Source organism: Raphanus sativus, chromosome 4 (assembly GCF_000801105.2).
Source record: "Raphanus sativus cultivar WK10039 chromosome 4, ASM80110v3, whole genome shotgun sequence".
Classification (NCBI taxonomy): Eukaryota; Viridiplantae; Streptophyta; class Magnoliopsida; order Brassicales; family Brassicaceae; genus Raphanus; species Raphanus sativus.
Window position 1 is genome coordinate 30,385,691 of NC_079514.1, and position 20,881 is coordinate 30,406,571.

General features: G+C 33.5%; 5 protein-coding genes across 15 annotated transcripts; 1 reads left to right on the plus strand and 4 right to left on the minus strand.

Moving 5' to 3' along the window:
* Positions 1 to 3,638: 3,638 nt before the first annotated feature.
* Positions 3,639 to 5,900, minus strand: LOC108852435 (uncharacterized calcium-binding protein At1g02270). Of its 11 annotated transcripts, XM_057006761.1 has the most exons (7): positions 5,522 to 5,900; positions 4,943 to 5,038; positions 4,750 to 4,858; positions 4,574 to 4,678; positions 4,312 to 4,421; positions 4,149 to 4,224; positions 3,639 to 3,994 (listed from the first exon to the last, which is right to left on the minus strand). In XM_057006761.1, the coding sequence occupies exons 3-7, from the start codon at positions 4,831 to 4,833 to the stop codon at positions 3,863 to 3,865; spliced, it is 507 nt and encodes a 168-aa protein (XP_056862741.1). In that variant the 5' UTR covers positions 4,834 to 4,858; positions 4,943 to 5,038; positions 5,522 to 5,900; the 3' UTR covers positions 3,639 to 3,862. The 11 variants fall into 11 exon arrangements, 6 of the variants coding, with proteins under 6 accessions (XP_056862741.1, XP_056862743.1, XP_056862742.1 ...); XM_057006763.1 differs by lacking the exon at positions 4,943 to 5,038; XM_057006762.1 differs by having other exon boundaries at positions 4,750 to 5,406.
* A 3,104-nt stretch (positions 5,901 to 9,004) lies between these two features.
* On the plus strand, positions 9,005 to 11,369 carry LOC108835164 (beta-glucuronosyltransferase GlcAT14A). The gene is made up of 4 exons (XM_057009364.1): positions 9,005 to 9,836; positions 9,950 to 10,025; positions 10,124 to 10,239; positions 10,604 to 11,369. Exons 1-4 carry the CDS (start codon positions 9,218 to 9,220, stop codon positions 11,116 to 11,118), a joined length of 1,326 nt encoding a protein of 441 aa, XP_056865344.1. The 5' UTR covers positions 9,005 to 9,217; the 3' UTR covers positions 11,119 to 11,369.
* Positions 11,353 to 12,910, minus strand: LOC108835163 (AAA-ATPase At5g40000-like). Its single transcript, XM_018608451.2, has one exon. The coding sequence runs from the start codon at positions 12,878 to 12,880 to the stop codon at positions 11,453 to 11,455; it is 1,428 nt and encodes a 475-aa protein (XP_018463953.2). The 5' UTR covers positions 12,881 to 12,910; the 3' UTR covers positions 11,353 to 11,452.
* Positions 12,911 to 17,809: 4,899 nt separating this feature from the next.
* Positions 17,810 to 18,574, minus strand: LOC108850646 (AAA-ATPase At5g40000-like). The gene is made up of 2 exons (XM_018624142.2): positions 18,374 to 18,574; positions 17,810 to 18,216 (listed from the first exon to the last, which is right to left on the minus strand). The coding sequence occupies exons 1-2, from the start codon at positions 18,483 to 18,485 to the stop codon at positions 17,945 to 17,947; spliced, it is 384 nt and encodes a 127-aa protein (XP_018479644.1). The 5' UTR covers positions 18,486 to 18,574; the 3' UTR covers positions 17,810 to 17,944.
* A 129-nt stretch (positions 18,575 to 18,703) lies between these two features.
* LOC108850648 (AAA-ATPase At5g40000-like) lies at positions 18,704 to 19,827 on the minus strand. The gene is made up of 2 exons (XM_018624143.2): positions 18,843 to 19,827; positions 18,704 to 18,734 (listed from the first exon to the last, which is right to left on the minus strand). Exons 1-2 carry the CDS (start codon positions 19,808 to 19,810, stop codon positions 18,704 to 18,706), a joined length of 999 nt encoding a protein of 332 aa, XP_018479645.2. The 5' UTR covers positions 19,811 to 19,827.
* Positions 19,828 to 20,881: the final 1,054 nt, after the last annotated feature.

Genomic DNA, 20,881 nt, shown 5'->3' on the forward strand with positions numbered 1-20,881 from the left:
GTTAGTGTGGTGCAAGGGATTAATGTTGAGGGTGGTGTGTGATTTACATCAATTTTAAATAACTTTAGCAACCAGACAATGTTTTTAAATTTCTCTCAGAATTGAAGTAATGATTCTTTTTTTTAGTTACTTTTTTTAGTTAAGTTTTAAGAGTATATTAATCATGTTCACGGTTTTTAAAATGTAAACACGGATAACATGCATCACGGAAGTTATTGGTTTCCTTGAACAGTGTAACATGGGAAGATACTATAGAGTTTATGTGTCAATACCAATAGACCAAATGTTAGTCTTTTGGACTTGAATCGCTATCAATTACTAAACATTATTAGAATGAGATGAATGGAAATTCTAGATTGATTATATGACGGTTACGTCGATTGTGTTAAAGAAGGAGAATCGCAGAGGCTCCATTCTCTATCGGCAATATCAAATACAAAGAAACCCTATAAACCAGTGTTTTGACATCCGACCCGGACATTGAACCGGACGACTTACCAGGTCTCTGGATCATTGGGTAAACCGTGGGTGAACCGCGGTTTAATAAATGAATTAGTTTTATTCTATAATAATATATTAGCTATGAAAATAAATATATAAAAACTAAAGTTAATATTTTAAATATTTTCAAACATAAAGTAATAGTTTGGATATGTATCTATTTTATGTTTAAATTTTTTTTCAAATACTTAACTTTACTTTCCATTTTGTATTTTTATTTGACATACAGAATATTAAGAAATAGTTTAAAATACTTAAAAAAATATATAACATAAGAGTTATGAAATCTAAAAAAAACAAGACATAAAATTCATAATAAATTAAAATTTCAATCCAAAAAACATTATTGTAATAAATTGTCAATAACAATAATAAACTAACACCTAATCACAATTAACACCAAAACACATTAAATAAATTTGAGAAAAGATTTTAATTATTAAAAGAAGAATGCCACATGGCATTTTTCCCCCAAAGAGATAAAAAACTCAATTTTATTAGTATAGATAGATATATAACATTAAAAATTAGAACATGAGATTAAATAAGGCAAAATTGAAGGAGTGAATAGATTTTTTTTAGCTTAGACTTTTTAATTAAACTTAAAGATTTAAAAGTATAAAGTTTACATATTCTGATTTCTGAAAGTGTGTTGCCATCATAAAGTGAATTTAAGTACACTAGGGGGTTTTCCGGGCTACGCCCGGATTATTTTCCTAAAATTTAATTTAATTTAATTTGTATATTTATATTTTATTCGAATATTTTGTTGTGTTTTATTGGAATTTTATATAGGATATTAGTAATTAGAATAATAAAAGTTAACTAAATTATTATTTAAGATCTATATATATTCTTTATCTTGGTTATTTATTTTTTATGTAAATCATTTGTAAAACTTATAACTAATACTGTATAAATTTTGTTTAGTTTTACAATTATTAAGTTTTCATTTACTCGACCTTATTTGATGTTCGAGCTTTTTTTTTGTTGGGTAGTGTTTGTGTGCTCGGTCATCCTTTTTGCAAAGCCAAATCTACTTGCTCAAACATTGTCTTGAATGACCGCTCGAAAACAGGTATGAGTGAGGACTTCAAACCCAACTTAAAAGCTTTCTGAAATTTATAAATGGTAAAGATAAGAAAATCATACCTGTTAGAGGTCTGAAAGTAGATTACTATTTGTTCGGTTAGTGTTTAAAAAAAAATCTGAAGAACACTTATCTTAAATCTTATTAAGTACATTGCATAGATGTTTTGTGCGTTTCTGAAAATAATTTATAAACAAAAACGGTTTAAGAATTTGAGAATTCTAACTGCTACTGTTTGATCCTACTCTACAGTCTGAGTTGCAAGCCTACGAATTGCATCATCATTCACAATTGCCTCACTTCGTTTTTTTTTGTTCCATAACCTTTGTCTATGATGCTTTGCTAGTATTATGTACAAACTCAATATTAAATTTTACTTTAGTTATACACATTCTAAATTATTATCCAGGCTAAACGTATATATATTGGAATAATTTGTTTTATATTTATAATAAATTTTAGGGATAATTTGCAAAATACCCTATTTAGGATTTGAAATTTGAAAAATACACTGTCTTTAATTTTTTTTTTAAACTACACTTTCCTTAATGTAAATTTACCTTTTTGCCCCAATTTGATATTTCAATAATTAATAAATAAATTTGAAACTAATAAAAATTATAATGATTTATGTTTAAAATAAATATGTGTTTTAAGATAAATTCAGAAGCTAAACCGAAAGTTCTGTAAGGATGAACAAAGGGATGATGATGACTTAACTATTGGTTTTACCAGAGAAAAAAAAAATAGAAATAGCGTACCTACATAGCAGAGGATTATATATATTTATATAGATGGATACACTTCTTGTTTAGTTCATCAAGTTTTTGATCAAGTGCAGAGGATTATATATATTTATATAGATGGATACACTTCTTGTTTAGTTCATCAAGTTTTTGATCAAGTGCATCTTGTACTGCAAGAAAGCTATAACCAGAGCTGAATCTAATGAAAACGAAGAAAACAGACATGTTTTTTTTTTCTTATTCTTGGTTTCACATTCTTAGTTTCATAAACATAGTGGCGTTAGCATTTAAACAAAACAACTGTGTTGTTTTTTCTTCCAAATATGAAATGAGATTTCCAAAGAAAAAAGATTGTCTACCCAAAATATTGGCAGTTCAAGTGGCTTCTCAATACAAACAAACGGCATCAGTGGAAACCCATTGAAGAGCATAGCCTCCTTAAAATTCAAGTAAAGCAAAGTTTGTGTTCCTTCTGAGTTCTGAGGTAAGGAAGGTTATGACCTGAGTGAAAATAGTTCACAGGTGATAATGTCGCTCGCGTCTAGCGAAGCAGAAGAGTTTCTAGCACCAAGGATCGGAACCAGATTGAACATAGATTCTTTCAGTCCGTTGAATGTCACTCCGTGACTCATCTCATACTCATAGACCCGTAAAATATTAGATTCTAACTCATTGCCCAACCTATTAATACTGAAATCTTCATGACCCATCTGAACCATAACGTCAAACTTCAAACTTTTCTTAGGAAAAAAAATTCAGAAAAGGAGAAGATGGGAGAAGGAGACGAGGAGAAGACGGCGTTGCTTTTTTTTTTTCAAAACACTAAAAAAATTTGAGATATGAGAAATATATTGTTTAGTATATTAAAAAGCATTATACAGATTCTAAAAAATATTAAGATTGGGCAAATTGGTAAATTTATATATAAATAAGTGTATTTTTCCAAAAGCTTAAACAATGATGTATTTTTCAAATTATAATCTTATTGAAGTGTATTTATCAAAATTTTCCTAAATTTTAACTTATCAAAATAGAAGAAGTTTTTCTAAACTGTAACCTTTTAATTAACTACCATTTTCTATTTTTGTATATATATACACATAAATTATGTTTTAAATGTATTTTATCATATATAAATACACAGTATGTAAATAATTTTTTATATATGTATTCTTATGATATAATATTTTATAGTCACGTTTAATATGAGTAAAATATACTAATTATTGAATAAAATTAAATTGATATTTTTCAAAAAAAAAATTAGTCCACTGTTTAAATAAAATATTTTTTATTTTTATTGAATAATTTGAACACTAATTGTTTTTGTTACCTGGTATTATTATTAGCATATTTTTTACAATTCCAGAATCTTAAAATATAACTGTTGCTACAGCTGTTTAGAAGGACTCTTCTTTTGATTTCGAATTGCCTTATTCTTGATCCATTGGTTATAACAAATTTGGTTTGGTGTCCTAAACTTTTGTTCCATAGAGGCTGAGAGAGAGTAAGATTCTAGCTACACTCATTTCTCCACTTCAAAAGGAAATAATGCTGTGTTCTTGACACTGAAACCAAACATTTGTTCTTGGTTGCCATTTGCTTCTCCGTCCTCTGCGTTTCTCTGTTCAGACAGGGTATGATTCCCAACTTTATGCTGCAATGACTCACATAATTAATTGAGTAACATGTGTGTATTTCAAGAGCAAGACCAAGGGTTGTAGATGCTATTGGCATTATGTGAACTATAGCCTATAAGTAATCTAATATGAACTGGTTTTAAAGAGAGGTGAGTCATGCAGAAACGTTACTTGAAACTGTTTTAGACTGTTTCCATCAAAGTCAGCTTGAATCCACAGATCATTAGTGTCTTTTGTCATGAGTCCACTGTGATAGAAACCTATTATGTCTATCAAAGTCCCTCAAATCGAGTTGTGTAGGGGAAGAGAAGCAAATTAGGAAAGAGAAACCTACATGAACACTCTCAGATGAATAAGGAGCTCCATAAAGTTGGTCACCATCATTGTCGTTTTCAGAAAGGCAAAAGCATCTTTAGCGTTTAGTGAAGCTCTTCTCAAAAGATACTGCAAAGCAAAATGGCCACACACTCACATGTTAATGAAGGTAGAAAATAAACTGTCCCATAAAAACTTTACACGAAGAATTGTGATGCAAGCGACATTCTTCTACATAAGAGAAACTTGAAGAGCATCTGCCCTACAAATGCCAAGACTACCTTACTCCAACTTGTTTGTAGAAAATTTCTATACCGATTTGGATTTAGAAGCCATATGGAATCAACAGCGCATATGCTACCCAAGTGATTACTGTGGCATACCCACTGTGAAGCCAAAATGACAAAAATATATACAGCATACCCAAATTTTTATCATAATAAAGAAAACCAGTGACCTTGTAAGCTTTTGAATCTCTGTACCGATGAGCAGTATCGTAAGGACAACACAAAGCCTTGTGGTTTGAGAAACTTGTAGACATGCCATAGCTTACTTTGGTTCAATCTCTGCCACAAAATAAAAACAAAGCTGAGCAGTAAAGAAATTAGTATCTTTGTTCTTTCTATGCAACACATGAAAAATCTTAAAACCTAGACTTAGTGGTGGTTATCAGCAAAGTATAATATGCACTGGACCGAGATTGACGTCCTTCTAATAAGTTCAGCATACTGGAGAATTTTATAAACCTGTCAAAAAAATTCTTGTTCAGAAATATGCAAATCATCAGCCGTGATAGTGAAGGGATTGATACAACAAATATTTAAGATTGAAACATTGTACATGCTGCATCCTCTGACCATAGACAGTGTTGAATCATGATAAAAGAGAAAATGAGTGTTAATGATTTAAAATTGTTGGTGTGCATCGTACTGTAAAGAAGGACTGATTTTACATGTAGCAACTGCATGGCTCAGTCACCACAATCATTGAAAAGAAAAACTCTCATCTTACATTTCTAAATTACTCCTTATAAACAGCTGTGGGAAAACCCAATTTCCAATCCGAAGAAGAGAAGGAAACACACATTGATCCATCTTTTAATTGAAGAATGAAGCTAGAAAGAACATGAAGCAGTTTCACAAAAATTGAAAGATATATAAAAATTAAACAAAATTATCGGGTTAGAACATGATTTTATACATGATCATCTATAAGAAGAATCTCCATACCAATAAGGAAACTATCTTTCGTTGTGTTCCTCGCTTTCAGCAGTTGATTAACCGAAATTGTAGCCCCGATTGTCTTTGGATATGAAGAACATCATTTTAGAACAGAGATGTAAGGGATTTTCCGGTTGATTTGCTCATTCTCGATGTAATCGTTTTCTCTGAAGATTTGGTTTGAGTGAATAGGGTGAAGCAGAGAAGCGAAGAAGAAGGGAGATATATAAGTGTGGATCTGATGGAACGGGAACAGATTCATGTCGTTTGGGTTATGATAAGCGCATGAACTTTCTGAGAGTTAGATGTGGAAGCAAAGGAGAATAGAAAGTGATGTAACGGCGGTTTTCTCTGTCGCTTTGGAGGAAGACGAAGCGGAGAGGTCCGAGTCAATTCTGCGTTGAGTAAATAAGCGAATGACATGGCAACTTAGAGACATTTTATTGGCTGATTAAATATGCCTACGTGGACACTCTAGTTGTTGAGAGTATTTGCCTTTTAGAGCATCCCCAACAGCTCTTCGTCCTTTCATTTTTTAAAGGTTTTTGCACTCCAACAGTCCTTTATCCCTTCATTTTTTAAGGGGGTGAACAGTACACCTCCAAATATGAAGGGGCACTGTACAAACCTTTAAAACACTGTTTACTTTTCATTTTAGTTCTTCTATTTATATATATTTAATGATTGTGTACTTATTGTTTCTTATTTGGCATTCTACTATTATAATTATACTGACACTTAAATATTACGATTTTGGTCTTCTAAAATTATTTTTAAATAACAATAATATATTAATAATTATTATATACTAATATATACTAATATATTAGTATCCTCACGTTATTGGAAGATCCTCACGTTATTGGAAGAAAGAGGTATTGGAGTTCTACAAGCCAAATTTGCTATCGTCGCAGGATCCTCACGTTATTGGAAGAAAGAGGTATTGCATGATATAATGACTTCATGTATTATAATGCATAACATGATAATTGAAGATGAACGAGATATCAATGCACCGATTCGAGATGCAAGACCGGCTCCGCCAATAAATGTTGAGATGGCCATAAACGAAGATATGCGTTTTCAACAATTTTTAGCACGTAATCTTCGAATAAAAAATAAGGATGCTCATTTAGCACTTAAAAATGCTTTGATTGAGCATATTTGGGAGCATTACGGAAATAATCGTATTGATTAGTTTTGTATTTTTATTATATATATATATATATATATATATATATATTGTAATTTGAATTGTTTATGTTTTTTATTATATGTAATTTTATGTTTTTATGTTTTTATATTTTATTATAAGTAATTTGATGTTATAATTAAATATTTTTACTAATTATGTCAATAATAAATAATAATATGTGTTTACTGTTAATTTTTAAAATTTTAATGACTATAATGAACTATTACTGAAATTGAGGATTAAAGTGTAAAATATAAGCTTTCAAGAAAAAAAATTTGAAGGTCACCATTGGAGAATCACCCCTTCAACCCTTTATTTTAAAGGTGGACCCTACAAAAAATGAAGGGGCTTGTTGGAGATGCTCTTAGTATAGTATAGATTTTGAAAGAGTGTAGAAACAAATCTAAACTATTAAAGGGGAAGTACAAATTGTAATTAATCCTTAGTTTTCCACAAAAATTACAATGACATGCCTCTGCATTTATATTTTAATTGAAAATAAAGATAACTATTACTCCATCCGTTTCGATTTAATTTTCATTGTAGGAAAAAAATTTCGTTTAAAAATAAGTGTCGTTTTAGAGTTTCAATGCAAAATTTATTAAAAAGATTCTCCATTTTATTTTTCTATTGGTTGAAATATGGTTATGTGTATAGGTAATTGTGTTTTTATTCTCGAAATATACAAAATCATATGTTTTCTTAATCCGTGTGCATAAACCTAGAACGACAAATCAAATGAAACGGAGGGAGTACTTACCAAAATCGTAGTATCTATATTTACCTTAAATAAAAATATATATGACCACTTAATGACTGCATCATATTACGGCAGAATCAACCTTCATATATTTTAAAATATACAGCAATATGAATGACTTTATACTAACTGACCTTCGGTTATTTTAAAATATAGAAACATAAAGAAAATATTGTTTCTTAGCTAACAAGTTATTTTGAGCAGTGCTTTTCAATATAGGATTTTAAAATAACAATAATTGTTAATATATTGTAACAAATATACTATAATATGAAAAAAACATTATTATGTTCAAATATAAACTATAAATCCAAAAATCATAACTCTAAACATAAAGTCTAAACCCTAAAACATATCTCCAAACCCTCTATTGATAAATAATAGATAGTTATAAATTTTATAATATTTTAGTCAGCTACTTAAAATAAGATTTTAAAATAACAATATATGTAGTTACAATATTTTGTTTTTCACCTAATACCTTAAACAAAATCTGTTTTGTTACTGGTTTACGAGTTCTACTTTTATACTAATCATATTTTGAATAACCATCTTAACAAAATTCTAACTAAACGAACAAGCAATTTAAATTTCAGTTATTTATTTTGAATTTATTTTGAAAAGATATTATAGATAGAAAAGGGAGTATCAAAATTTTCTTCCAAATATAGAAACTACACTTATTTCAGAATAAATTGAAAACCTTACATAATCTTCATTATATTTAGTTACAGATTTTTCATATATGACAATTTAGCTATAAAATAATAACTCGTGCTAAAAATAAATATAATTAAATCCACTGTTTATAAATATTGTTAAATCTTTAAAATATAGCAAATTTCGTGCTCTTTAAATCAGAGGTCCATTAGTAAAGAAACTTCAAAGTACAATAAAATTCTATAAAACAATAATTTTAGATTTTATCGTTTATATATTTTTAATTTCTTAAAATCTATAAATAAAATAATATATTGTATACAAATATGAATAACATATGTCAGAATACCTAAACATAACATATAAATTGGTTTGGTTTAAATTTTGGATCAAAAATCAATAATTATTTTAAATATTTTTGGTGTTTTGAGTGTACTTCCACTATATTAGATATTTATATTTGACTATTTTTATATATTTTCAAGTATTTAAACCAATTTAAAAGTATCATATATATTTTGGATGTTTTTATATACATTAAAACTAAAAATAATTAATATATATAAGTATATAAATTGTTTTCGGATACATTTTGATATCCAAAATATTTTGGTTTAAATTGGTTATGGTTTCGGTTGTCTAAATATCAAAATTTTGAATAATTTAGATATTTAATCAATTTTGGTTCGGGTTTGATATTACTCTTTTGGATCGTGATCGGTTCGGTTCTTCAGATTTGAATTTTTTATCTGGCTTTGATATTTACTTGAAAAATAAATAACAATATATTTTTGAAATCTAGTTCAAATTAAATATAGAAACAAATTCAGATATTTAGGTTCGGGTTATGGCCTATGGGTTTTTTGTCCAGCCTACTGTCATCCTTCTCTCTCTTTTGTCTGTCCCTTTATCAGTTTAAATCCCTGGGTTAAATCTTCTTCTCCAGTAACGCTATTCTATGAAAAAAAAACCCCCCAAATTGCAATAAGTTCCAGTTTATATAACATAACCGAGCAAAAAAAAAAAAGAGGGTGATAATGTGTCAAACTTTGAATTGACCAATACCATTCCATAAGTTAGATTAGATCCGATGAAGAAGCTGAGAAGCTATTACACGAACGTGAGGCATCACCAGAAACACCATCATCACCCTGAGAGGACGAGATCATGGTCCTCCTGGATTCTCTTCCCTATACTCATCATCGCTTCACTCTTCTTCCTACTCTTCCTCCTCACAACCGGACCCGCCCGTCTCCTCTCTTTCACCCGACCCGTTCTCCTAACCGGATCTGGATCATCCCTCTCCTTCGTCGAGTCCAAGATCAAACCCAAACCCGTCTCCTCCTCCCTCCTCCTCCCTTCCCCGCCTCGACTCGCCTACTTGATCTCCGGATCCGCCGGCGACGGGAAGTCTCTCCGGCGAACTCTTCTCGCTCTTTACCATCCGACCAACCGCTACGTCGTCCATCTCGACAGAGCTTCTTCCCCCGAGGAGAGAGAGGATCTCCACGGCTACATCCGAGACTCCTCCTTGTTCCGGAGGTTTCGGAACGTTCATGTGATCGAGAAGGCTAATCTCGTCACGTACCGTGGGCCGACGATGGTGGCGAACACGCTTCACGCGGCGGCGATTTTGCTTAGGGAAGGAGCTGAGTGGGATTGGTTTATCAATCTCAGTGCGTCGGATTATCCTCTAATGACTCAAGATGGTGAGAGAGAGAGAGAGAGAGAGAGAGAGAGATGGTTTTAAAGTTTGAAACTTTCGTTTTTTATTACACGACTTAACTTCTTTGTTCTGTTGGGTGTGTTTTGTAATAAGCAGATTTGTTGCATACATTCTCGAATTTGCCGCGGGATTTGAACTTCATTGATCATACTAGTAACATTGGATGGAAAGCGTAAGAGAATTTGAGAGTTTCAAGTTCTTTTTTTTTACTATTTCTGTTTATATCATATAATTTTTTTAAAGCTGAGGTTTTGATTTGGTTGTTTTCAGATCACAGAGAGCTAAACCGGTGATTATAGATCCTGGGTTGTATTTGAACAAGAAGTCTGATGTCTTTTGGATTACGCAAAGAAGAAGCATCCCAACAGCATTCAAGCTCTTCACAGGTGATTGATCCCCCTCATAAACCTTCTCTGAGCAAGTCCTAGACTTGGTTTTGTTACTTTGTAGTCGTGTTTGCCATGATTTGATCCATAATCTAGTTAGTTGAACAACACTGAATCATTATGCTTTGATTGCTAGTTAAAACTTTCTCATCTCTTTAGCAATACGCAGACCTGGTTGGTTTATCTTTATGTTCCCTATCTGTTTAGTTTGGTCGGTCTTCCTCAGATTTGCTCCGTTTGCATCATATATCAGAACATGTCTGCACATGATCTCAAAAGTCAAGTGTTGTTTGTGTGGTTGACTTTTGTCAGAATCAGTCAGCCATTTGATTCTCTTAAACTAACATGTGATTGTTGACAACAGGCTCTGCTTGGATGGCGTTATCTCGACCATTCATAGACTATTGTATATGGGGTTGGGATAATCTACCTCGTACCGTCTTGATGTACTACTCCAATTTCCTCTCTTCTCCGGAAGGATATTTCCACACAGTTCTCTGCAACGCCGAGGAATTCAAAAACACTACAGTAAACAGCGACCTACACTTCATAACGTGGGACAATCCCCCAAAGCAGCACCCACACCATCTCACTCTTGCAGACATGGACAGAATGGTCAATAGCAATGCCCCCTTTGCTAGAAAGTTCAGAAGAGAAGATCCTGTTCTTGACACCATTGATGAGGAGCTTCTCAACAGAGGTCATGGTATGCCTACACCTGGTGGTTGGTGCATCGGAAGCCATGAAAATGGGACTGACCCTTGTGCTGTTATTGGTGATACCGATGTCCTCAGGCCTGGTCTAGGCGCTAGACGGCTGGAGACTCTGGTCACTTCCCTGTTATCTACTGAAAATTTTCGACCAAAGCAGTGCAAGTAAATCTTTATAGTGAAACCACGTTGCAGAACAACATCAAAGATATCGGATCTAGCAGCCTTCTTTGTTGGGATTAGATGTGATTCAGGATCTGATTGTATCCCACTAATAGTCAAGAGTATAAGTGACGAAACTGAACAGTGTAGGCTTTGGCTCTTGGAAGCATACATGCCATCACAGCCACAGGTTTATGTATTGTTGTAGTACTCTGTTAGTTACTCTCTTTCAACTTATAAATTCACCAAATTGGAACTTTTTTTTATTTCTAGAAAACATTGCAAACTTAGTGGAATAACTAATTAAAGATGAACAAATATTAAGCTCGTCAAACACAAGATCAGCCAAATAATCTGAACTTGTTCTCCTTCTTCTTCTTCCTGTCTTCATCATGTTGACTCCTCTGAATGTTCTTCTTTTCCACTAGAGCTTCGATCAGATTATTCAAGGATGCATCAACATCTGTTATATTATGGTTTCTGGTCATTAAGTTCTCTGCAACATCAGCTGGAGAGATCTTTGTCTTCATCAGCAAAGACTTGATATTCTCGAACAAAGGATGATCATCAAGATCCAGGTAGTTCTTGGCAAGGATCTTGAAAGCTTCATAAGTGCAGTAAGACAACTCAATGTGCATATCCATTCTTCCTCTCCTAATCAAAGCCGGGTCAAGTTTTTCCAAGTGGTTTGTTGTAAACACAACAATTCTTTCTTGTCCACAAGCAGACCAAATACCATCAATGAAGTTTAAAAGTCCAGAGAGTGTAACAGAGCTTTCGTCTTTATCTTGTTGTTCTCCATTCCTTTCCGTTGAGTTTCTGTCTTTCTTGGTTCTATTACCGGTGAGATCTACTGAGCAGTCTATGTCCTCAATCACAACAATAGACTTGCTAGATGTTGTTGTAAGAAGTTTCCTCAACTCCGAGTTGTTCTTTATAGCCGTGAGTTCAAGATCGTATATGTTATAGTTCAAAAAATTAGCCATGGCTGAAATCATGGTGGACTTACCGGTTCCTGGTGGTCCATACAACAAATAGCCTCGCTTCCAAGCTTTCCCAATCTTCTTGTAATAATCTTTCCCATTGGTAAAAGCGGTTAGGTCACTCATGATCACTTCTTTCTTCTCTGGATCCATGGCTAGTGTCTCAAAACTCGCGGGATGTTCAAACTCGATAGATCTCCACATGTTGTGACTCAAAATCCATTGAGAACTAGGGTTATTCGTGAACAGTCTCGTCTGCTGTTTCTTGGCTTTAATTAACTTCCCTTCTTCAAGCACATAAGGTACGTATGAAGCAGTTATAAGACTCCTTGCACGGTGGTGAAACGTGAGCTTGTAAGATCTTTCTTCATCAGAAGCAGTCACAATCTCCCACCAAACGTTAGCTCCTTTGTATTCACATCTGATTTTAACCTCGTCTCGTTTCAGGACCAAACCTTTGTTCTCTTTCACCTGGCTTCCTCTGAGGTGTTTGGATTTATCGGTTGCTTTCGCCTCAAGGTAGGTCTCGATGGCTGAGAAAGCGTGGTTTAGACGGTACTCATCGCTCTCGGGGAAGTTGATGTCGACGTAAGGAGAGAAGAGGTTGGTGAAATAATCTGAAACTCTTTGAGCGAAACAGAGTTGTTGGAGTGAAGACAAAAGGAACTCTTTGATTGCAATCTTCAAATGGTTAGGGAAGATTTGTTGAACCGTTGCCCAGATAAAGAACAAACTTGCTATGCTTGAGCCTATAGTTCCAAATGCATTGCCCATCATCATCATCATCGTTATACCAAAGATGATCTTTCTTTTTGTTCTTTGTGTTTGTTTGTATTTTGTGCAAACCCTCTCTCTTAGCTTTTATAGAAAATGAGACTAGTAGTCTTTAGCGTTTAGTCTTTTTGTTTAATATTATATCGTCGGCAGTAGGCCTGGGCATTTTACCCGGATCTGAGGACCGACCCGAAATCGACCCGAAAATACCCGACCGGGAATCGACCCGAAAAATTATAAGTACTCATATGTGTCTTTTTATTTTGGACCCGCAGGTCTTGGATAAGACCCGGACCCGACCCGAGACCCGATCGGGTACACGAAATACCCGAGATTTATTTTATATATTAGGTATATTTGGGTGATTGGGTATATTTTTGGTATTTCTAATCTTTTTTTAAGTTTTAGGTTCGTATTTTCGGGTATAATTTCAAATTTTGAGTGTAATTTTAGATTTTCAGAAAATATAATTTGGGTATTCAGATATTTTTTGAGTTTTCAGGTCTGATTTTAGGTAAATATTCGGGTACTTTTACGGTTTTTTGGGTACTTTTCGAGTTTTCGGGTCCAGTTTGGGTATTTCGAGTTTTTGGGATTTTATATACCCGAACCGACCTGGATCCGAATAATACCCGAATATTATATGTGTTTTAGGGGTACTAAAATTCTAGATCCGAACCGACCCGGACCCGACAAGACCCGACCCGGAACCGACCCGAAAATTATAAATACCCATATGGGTCTAATTTCCGAGGACCCGAAAGACCCGGACCCGACAAGTTTAAAATGTTGAGTTTCCCATTAATCCACTCAAATAAACGTTTTAGATTAATCTGTTTGAACTTGTGACAAAATCAAATACATTGTCCCATTTCCATAGGCAACTTGTTCACATATATGATATAGCTTCTGTCACCGCATGCCGTGCCGAACGTCGATAGTAGGACTAGCTAGAATCTCAATAATTTCCAGCGGAATCAGACGAACTAATTGAAGATATAGATGTAAATTTATTTTAAAAAATTAACGAAATGACAGGGAAGTGTCTAGTTAAATAGTTAAGAATAATAACGAGATATCATATATCCGAAGTGATAGAATCGTATTTTATAAACTATCAATTATTGAATATCGTAAAAAATAAAAATGATAAAATTATACCAAAGAGTAAGAAAAGGATGATACAATTGCAGAGACAAGATATTATCTCTTTCCTTAACTCAAAATACGTCCCGTAGTGTGACGGTTCGATAACTTAATGAGTTCCAGGATATAACTGCAAACAATCTTCTGAATTTGCATCATTCTATCAGAAGTCTAGCGAAACTAGTTTTGTATTGTACTCCCAGACACAAAATAAAATAAAATAAAAACATCACTATTGCACATGGAGGAATTGTACTTGTTTTTGGTTTTCAAATGTATTTCTCTATCTGATAAGTAGAGTTACCGCCAAACCTCATCTTAGTTCATAGGCTAAACCCATTCCTCTTGATTATATTACAATTTGATCTCATGACACATCTTTAATAAGATGATCCTAGGTTGTCATCACAGTGAACATAATCTCTTGAGATTAGTCGAGATCAATTGTTTTAATGATTTTTGTCATCTTTTTTTTTTGAAGATACAATTAACCATTATACACAAAATTCAGTGTATGGCACTAGTTTTTTTTAAAAAAAATATCATAGTTTGATAACTATCACTAAGTTCATATGGTCTCTTGCCAATGACTTTACATGGTAAGCAAATCTTCCTCCACATTTCTTGAGATGGCTCAAAACCATGCATATTTACATTTAACATCTCTTAAAAGTTTAGAAAGTTAATCTACAACTCCTTTTTATATTTAAATGAATAATAAAAACAATTTCGAAAATTGTTACAATTTTCTTTAGAATGTATATCATTCTCGGAAAATCACATTTTAGATACAACTATTTTCATAGTTCTCTCAAGTTGATTTAGAAATCCAACTTGTATATATTTTGATTTTTTTTTTCAAAATATATTTTTGCTTTATAGCAAATATACATATCATTATATGATATTGTTTGTACCATTAAAACCATCATTTTCTATGGTTATTCTCAAACATATTGACTTTAGAAACTACAATACACATGTCAGTTTCAGTCATATTGGTCTGAAAATTCTCATTGGTTTTGCATGGTCAACCTTTTTTAAAAAATGCATTTAAGCATTGACGATATATAAATGTTTTGATCAATATCAACAAACACTTTATTTCTTATGGCAAATAATTTATATGTGGCAGACCTGCCTTGACTCGCAAAATCTATTTCCATCCATACCAATTGATCTCTCAAAGATCAATTTTTTTTCTTCTTATAATCAACTTAATTTAATTATTAAGTACTTGATCATTAAAAAAAACAAGAAGAAATTCAAGTTTCAAGTATGGTGATCTCAATTGGTGACAGCTTGTCTTGTGGAGAGTTGTTAAAGGGTGAGGTCTTGGGTTCGAGTAACGCCAAGCGCATCAATAACCTACATGTATGACCGTGAGGGACGCACATGTGAGAGGTTAGGGTCGATGCTCTGTAGGACCAGCTGGGGTCCACGGGACGGGCTGTTACATGAAGAGATATATGAATGCATAAATAAAGTTACTTAAAAATCAGAAAATGATTTTGATAGATGTTTCTGCATAACAAAACATCAAAAATATTAATATATTAAAACTATGCAAATTATATTTATTATATTAAAACATGTATAAACTAATATATAAATGATATCAATATAATTTTGATAGGAGAAAAGTCCAACAACATTCAATATAAAGTCTTTCAACCTAAAACAAAAGAATCATAAAATATAGATAAATAATTTAAATGCAATGTTATACAATCCACAGCATTTAAAAAAAAATCATGAGTTTTGTTGTATTCCAAGTCTGAACATTTTTTATTTATAAAATTACATTAATAATATAAGTAAAATTAGATGACTTTCCGCGATATGTCGGGATGATATTATTTAAATATTATTTGCGGTAAGTGAATTTTGTATATATTTTAAATCTATTATAATTTTGAAAAATAAAATTTGTTGATTAAAATAATATTGAACTTTTAATCGACTGGTAAATAAGTTGGAAATTTGTAAGTTAAACATGATACATAAGCATACGCGTTGAGCCAACTGGAGTAGATTATCTCATTTGTTTTAGCATTAGTGTTTTAATGGTCGAGGCCGTAACATTTGGTATCAGAGCAGGAAATCAGGGATGGCATGATGGATGAGGAAAGCTTGATGGATCGACCAAAGAAATGGTCGGATGAGCGATTATAGATGAATTTCAAGTTATAAACCTGAAACAAATGCAAGATGAATGAGATGCTGATGATAATGATAAATATATGAGTAATAAAAGAAAGGATAGGATGGAATTAGGGTGCTGGATGTGTATCACTTTCAGCCTAATCAGTTGATGATTGAAGCGGATTGAGATGGTGCTTTGTGATATATGGTGTTTTTCGCATCATTGTATATATGTTTTCATTTGTTTCAAGTCACTAATTCGTGTCTTTGTATATATGGCCACATCATACCCTCCCCCTTGACAAATTTTCGACCTCGAAACTGGATAACCTGCACCAAAATAGAGTAAGTCAGCTTTCATCCTCGTTTGAGATTCTAAAACCTTACCTTGATATTGTTTTGGTTTGGGAATGAATTGTGCATCTGGTGGCTCTTTTCTGAAAAGATGGGAAGTGATCACGCCTCTGGCCTGGACATGGTCATTGCTTCTGTTCTGAAGTTTATGGTTCTCCACACTTCTGGAGTTGATGGTTCTGACCATCTTTGGGATTGTCTCTCCTAGCAACAAAACATTATCTAGTGGGATTTCTTTGAAGCTCTTTTCTTTGCAACCTGAAAAATTATTAGCATTCTAGACAAAGACCAAGTGAATTATATCTGATACTGGAGTTTTGTTAGCATAATGTATTATGGCCGAATTTACCTTGGGTGCATCAGCATGATGAAGAATTAAATTCTTCGGATATGTTTGGATTGATGGCTGCCTTTCTTGCATCATTTTACCTTGGTTGGTAGGATCACCTTCTTGTGATACCTTAGTTCTGTTTTTATGTCCTTCTTGACTTATTCGTGGGTCAAAATATTTTGGGAAAGACAAGTATATTATACCATATACCAAAGTAGAAAGATTTATAAACTGATAGAAACAAAGAACAATAAATCTTACTTTCAGCTGTGACAGCAAGAAATTCTATTTCTTTGTTTGGCTTGCTCTCACCCTGGTCTTTTGTACCTATCACAATTCCTTTTGGACAAGACCAGAGCCGTGCTCACCATTATACAAAAGAGGCATGAGCCCTAGGCCCTTCATTTTTCATCAATATTTGGGGCCCCATACATACAAAATACAGTAGATGTTTATGGAATATGAAAAGTGTATACATATGTTATATGTTAGGAGCTTGATTGTTTATGTATTTTGTTCTTTACATTTTAGTTTGGTTTTATTTTAGTGGACTATTTTTGTCACAAACATATCTAGTGTATCTAGAACTTTAATTGTTTACAATATAAGAATGCCTTAGGCTCCCAAAATTGTAGGCACGGCACTGGACAAGACAAGTTTATTAATCCTGTCATATAATTAATAATAACATCCTGATCTAGACTGAATTTTATCTCAGGTTTCAGAACATAAACAATCTTTGTACAGATTTTGGTTTCCACTTCCACTTGTGGTGTGGATATCGACCAAAGCAATGCAAGTAAATCTTTGTAGTGAACCTCATTGCAAATGATCAAAGAGATCGGATCTAGCAGCCTTCATTGTTGGGATTAGAAGAGAGATACTGAACAGTTTAAGCTTTGGCTCTTAGAAGCATAAGTGCCATCACAGATTAATGTATTGTTGTCATAGTACTCTGCTTTCAAAGTAGTAAACTCTCTTTCAACTTCTAAATTCAAAGTTGCAGATTTTATTTTTATAGAGACGTGAAATATCATTTAAATGAAAACATTGCAAACTTGATGGAATCATAGAATATAAGCTAAAGATCAACCAAATAATCAGAACTTGTTTTTCTTCTTGTCTTCATCATGTTGACTCTGACTGCTCTTCTTTTCCTCCAGAGCTTTGATCAGATTATTCAAGGAAATCTCTGTCTCCTTCAACAAAGACTTGATATTCTTGAACAGAGGATCATCATCATGATCATCAAGATCCAGGTAGTTCTTGGCAAGAATCTTGAAAGCTTCATATGTGGAGTAAGACAACTCAATGTGCATATCAAGTCTATTGTTGTGATCATTTTCTTCTACCATCGTCATCAAACATTGCGCTACGACAGATTTGAATACTTAAAAATCATCAGATTGAATTCAATATTAATCAATGAATCAAGCTACAATCCCTAATCAACAAGCTTCGATCAGCAGATACGATGGGAAAAAGAAAAACTAAATCGACATAACGAAGGAGAAAGAAGAACGACATACGCGAATTGGCCATGGAGATGCCACTGCTTTCGTTAGGATCGAGCCATACTTTACCCTTTCCGTTCTTCATCACTGAGGCTGCGAGCCGCTTCTGGACCTTCAGCGACACCATTTTTGCTTCTCCTCCCTTCTGGAGACTGGTTTTGGCCGAGAAAGGGCCATTATATATGTCGTTCTCTAGGGCTACATCCCCTTCGGCAGAAAAAAGCTATTAGGGCATCGTTGTCGGTACAAACGTCCTTAAAGTTTTTCTTTTTTTTTTTCTTTTTTTCTGATTTTTTAAAGCCCATTATATTGTTGCACACGTGTGTTGTCTCATAACACGAAATTTCAGCCGGCCAACTTGATCCCATTATCCTCGCTTTAAAAAAACACTAGAGCTTACGGCCTTATGCGTTTTGCAACGCATAATATTTTCAATATAAATATTTCGTTTTTTATTTTAAAATTTAATATTTTATATAATAACCAACTCAATCTTGAAAGCTTCTTGGTTCTATTACCGGTGAGATCTACTGAGCAGTCTATGTCCTCAATCACAACAATAGACTTGCTAGATGTTGTTGTAAGAAGTTTCCTCAGCTCCGAGTTGTTCTTTATAGCCGTGAGTTCAAGATCATAGATGTTATAGTTCAAAAACTTAGCCATGGCTGAAACCATGGTGGACTTACTGGTTCCTGGTGCTCCATACAACAAGTAGCCTCGCTTCCACGCTTTCCCAATCTTCTTGTAATAATCTTTCCCATTGGTAAAAGCAGTTAGGTCACTCATGATCTCTTTTTTCTTCTCTGGATCCATGGCTAGTGTCTCAAAATTCGCTGGATGCTCAAACTCGATAGATCTCCACATGTTGTGGCTCAAAAACCATTGAGAACTCGGGTTATTCGTGAACAGCCTCGTCTGCTGTTTCTTGGCTTTGATTAGTTTCCCGTCTTCGACCACATATGGTACATATGAAGCAGTTATAAGACTCCTTGAACGGTTGTGAAACGTGAGCTTGTAAGATCTTTCTTCACCAGAAGCAGTCACAATCTCCCACCAAACCCTAACTCCTTTGTATTCATCTCTGATTTTGACCTCGTTTCGTTTCAGGACCAAACCTTTATTCTCTTTCACCTGGCTTCCTCTGAGGTGCTTGGATTTATCGGTTGCTTTCGCCTCAAGGTAGGTCTCGATGGCTGAGAAAGCGTGGTTGAGACGGTACTCATCGCTCTCGGGGAAGTTGATGTCGACGTGGAGAGAAGAGGTTGGTGAAATAATCTGAAAAACTCTTTGAGCGAAACAGAGTTGTTGGAATGATGACAAAAGGAACTCTTTGATGGCAATCTTCAAATGGTTAGGGAAGATTTGTTGAACTATTGCCCAGATAAAGAACAAACTTGCCATGCTTGAGCCTATAGTTCCAAATGTACTGCCCATCATCATCATCATCATCATCGTTATACCAAAGAAGATCTTTCTTTTTGTTCTTTGTGTTTGTTTGTATTTTGTGCAAACCCTCTCTCTTAGCTTTTATAGAAAATGAGACTAGTAGTCTTTAGCGTTTAGTCTTTTTGTTTAATATTATATCGTCGGCAGTTCATACAATAGTTCAAATTTCTCCGCTTGACGGATGTGGTCTTCTAAACTTTTCTGCAATAAAGTGTAAGTCGTCTTTTAATAATCCTAGTAGGCTAATACACTAACCTAGTCATAGGGAAAAAAACCCTAGTGTGTTTTAAAAGGCTATAGTTCTCAATCTAGACGGTTCAAAAGCTTGATGAAATCTGCCGAAAGTATTTTGCAAAGACGTCCTAGTTCTGAATTAGTGGGACACGTTTAAAATGTTGAGTTTCCCATTAATCCACTCAAATAAACGTTTTAGATTAATCTGTTTGAACTTGTGACAAAATCAAATACATTGTCCCATTTCCATAGGCAACTTGTTCACATATAGCTTCTGTCACCGCATGCCGTGCCGAACGTCGATAGTAGGACTAGCTAGAATCTCAATAATTTCCAGCGGAATCAGACGAACTAATTGAAGATATAGATGTAAATTTATTTTAAAAAATTAACGAAATGACAGGGAAATGTCTAGTTAAATAGTTAAGAATAATAACGAGATATATATATCTGAAGTGATAGAATCGTATTTTATAAACTATGAATTATTGAATATTGAAAAGAATAAAAATGATAAAATTATACCAAAGAGTAAAAAAAGGATGATACAATTGCAGAAGCAAGATATTATCTCTTTCCTTAACTCAAAATACGTCCCATAGTGTGACGGTTCGATAACGTAATGAGTTCCAGGATACAACTTCAAACAATCTTCTGAATTTGCGTCACTCTATTAGAAATCTGGCGAAACTAGTTTTGTGTTGTACTCCCAGACACAAAATAAAATAAAATAAAAACATCACTATTGCACATGGAGGAATTGTACTTGTTTTTGGTTTTCAAGTGTCTCTCTCTATCTGATAAGTAGAGTTACCGCCAGACCTCATCTTAGTTCATAGGCTA

What these genes read in the sequence shown, in the direction of transcription:
- LOC108850646 (XM_018624142.2), bottom strand. Translation starts at nt 18,485, where the DNA reads ATGGTGTCGCTGAAGGTCCAGAAGCGGCTCGCAGCCTCAGTGATGAAG. An exon ending in CATCTCCATGGCCAATTCGC is followed by an intron (nt 18,217 to 18,373) that starts GTATGTCGTTCT and finishes AATCTGTCGTAG; the next exon opens with CGCAATGTTTGATGACGATG.
- LOC108850648 (XM_018624143.2), bottom strand. Translation starts at nt 19,810, where the DNA reads ATGATGATGATGATGATGATGGGCAGTACATTTGGAACTATAGGCTCA. An exon ending in AAGCTTTCAAGATTGAGTTG is followed by an intron (nt 18,735 to 18,842) that starts GTTATTATATAA and finishes GTTTTTTTAAAG; the next exon opens with CGAGGATAATGGGATCAAGT.
- LOC108852435 (XM_057006763.1), bottom strand. Translation starts at nt 4,833, where the DNA reads ATGTCTACAAGTTTCTCAAACCACAAGGCTTTGTGTTGTCCTTACGAT. An exon ending in GAGATTCAAAAGCTTACAAG is followed by an intron (nt 4,679 to 4,749) that starts GTCACTGGTTTT and finishes TTGGCTTCACAG; the next exon opens with TGGGTATGCCACAGTAATCA. An exon ending in ATTCATCTGAGAGTGTTCAT is followed by an intron (nt 4,225 to 4,311) that starts GTAGGTTTCTCT and finishes TTTCTATCACAG; the next exon opens with TGGACTCATGACAAAAGACA.
- LOC108835163 (XM_018608451.2), bottom strand. Translation starts at nt 12,880, where the DNA reads ATGATGATGATGATGGGCAATGCATTTGGAACTATAGGCTCAAGCATA.
- LOC108835164 (XM_057009364.1), top strand. Translation starts at nt 9,218, where the DNA reads ATGAAGAAGCTGAGAAGCTATTACACGAACGTGAGGCATCACCAGAAA. An exon ending in AGTAACATTGGATGGAAAGC is followed by an intron (nt 10,026 to 10,123) that starts GTAAGAGAATTT and finishes GGTTGTTTTCAG; the next exon opens with ATCACAGAGAGCTAAACCGG. An exon ending in AGCATTCAAGCTCTTCACAG is followed by an intron (nt 10,240 to 10,603) that starts GTGATTGATCCC and finishes TGTTGACAACAG; the next exon opens with GCTCTGCTTGGATGGCGTTA.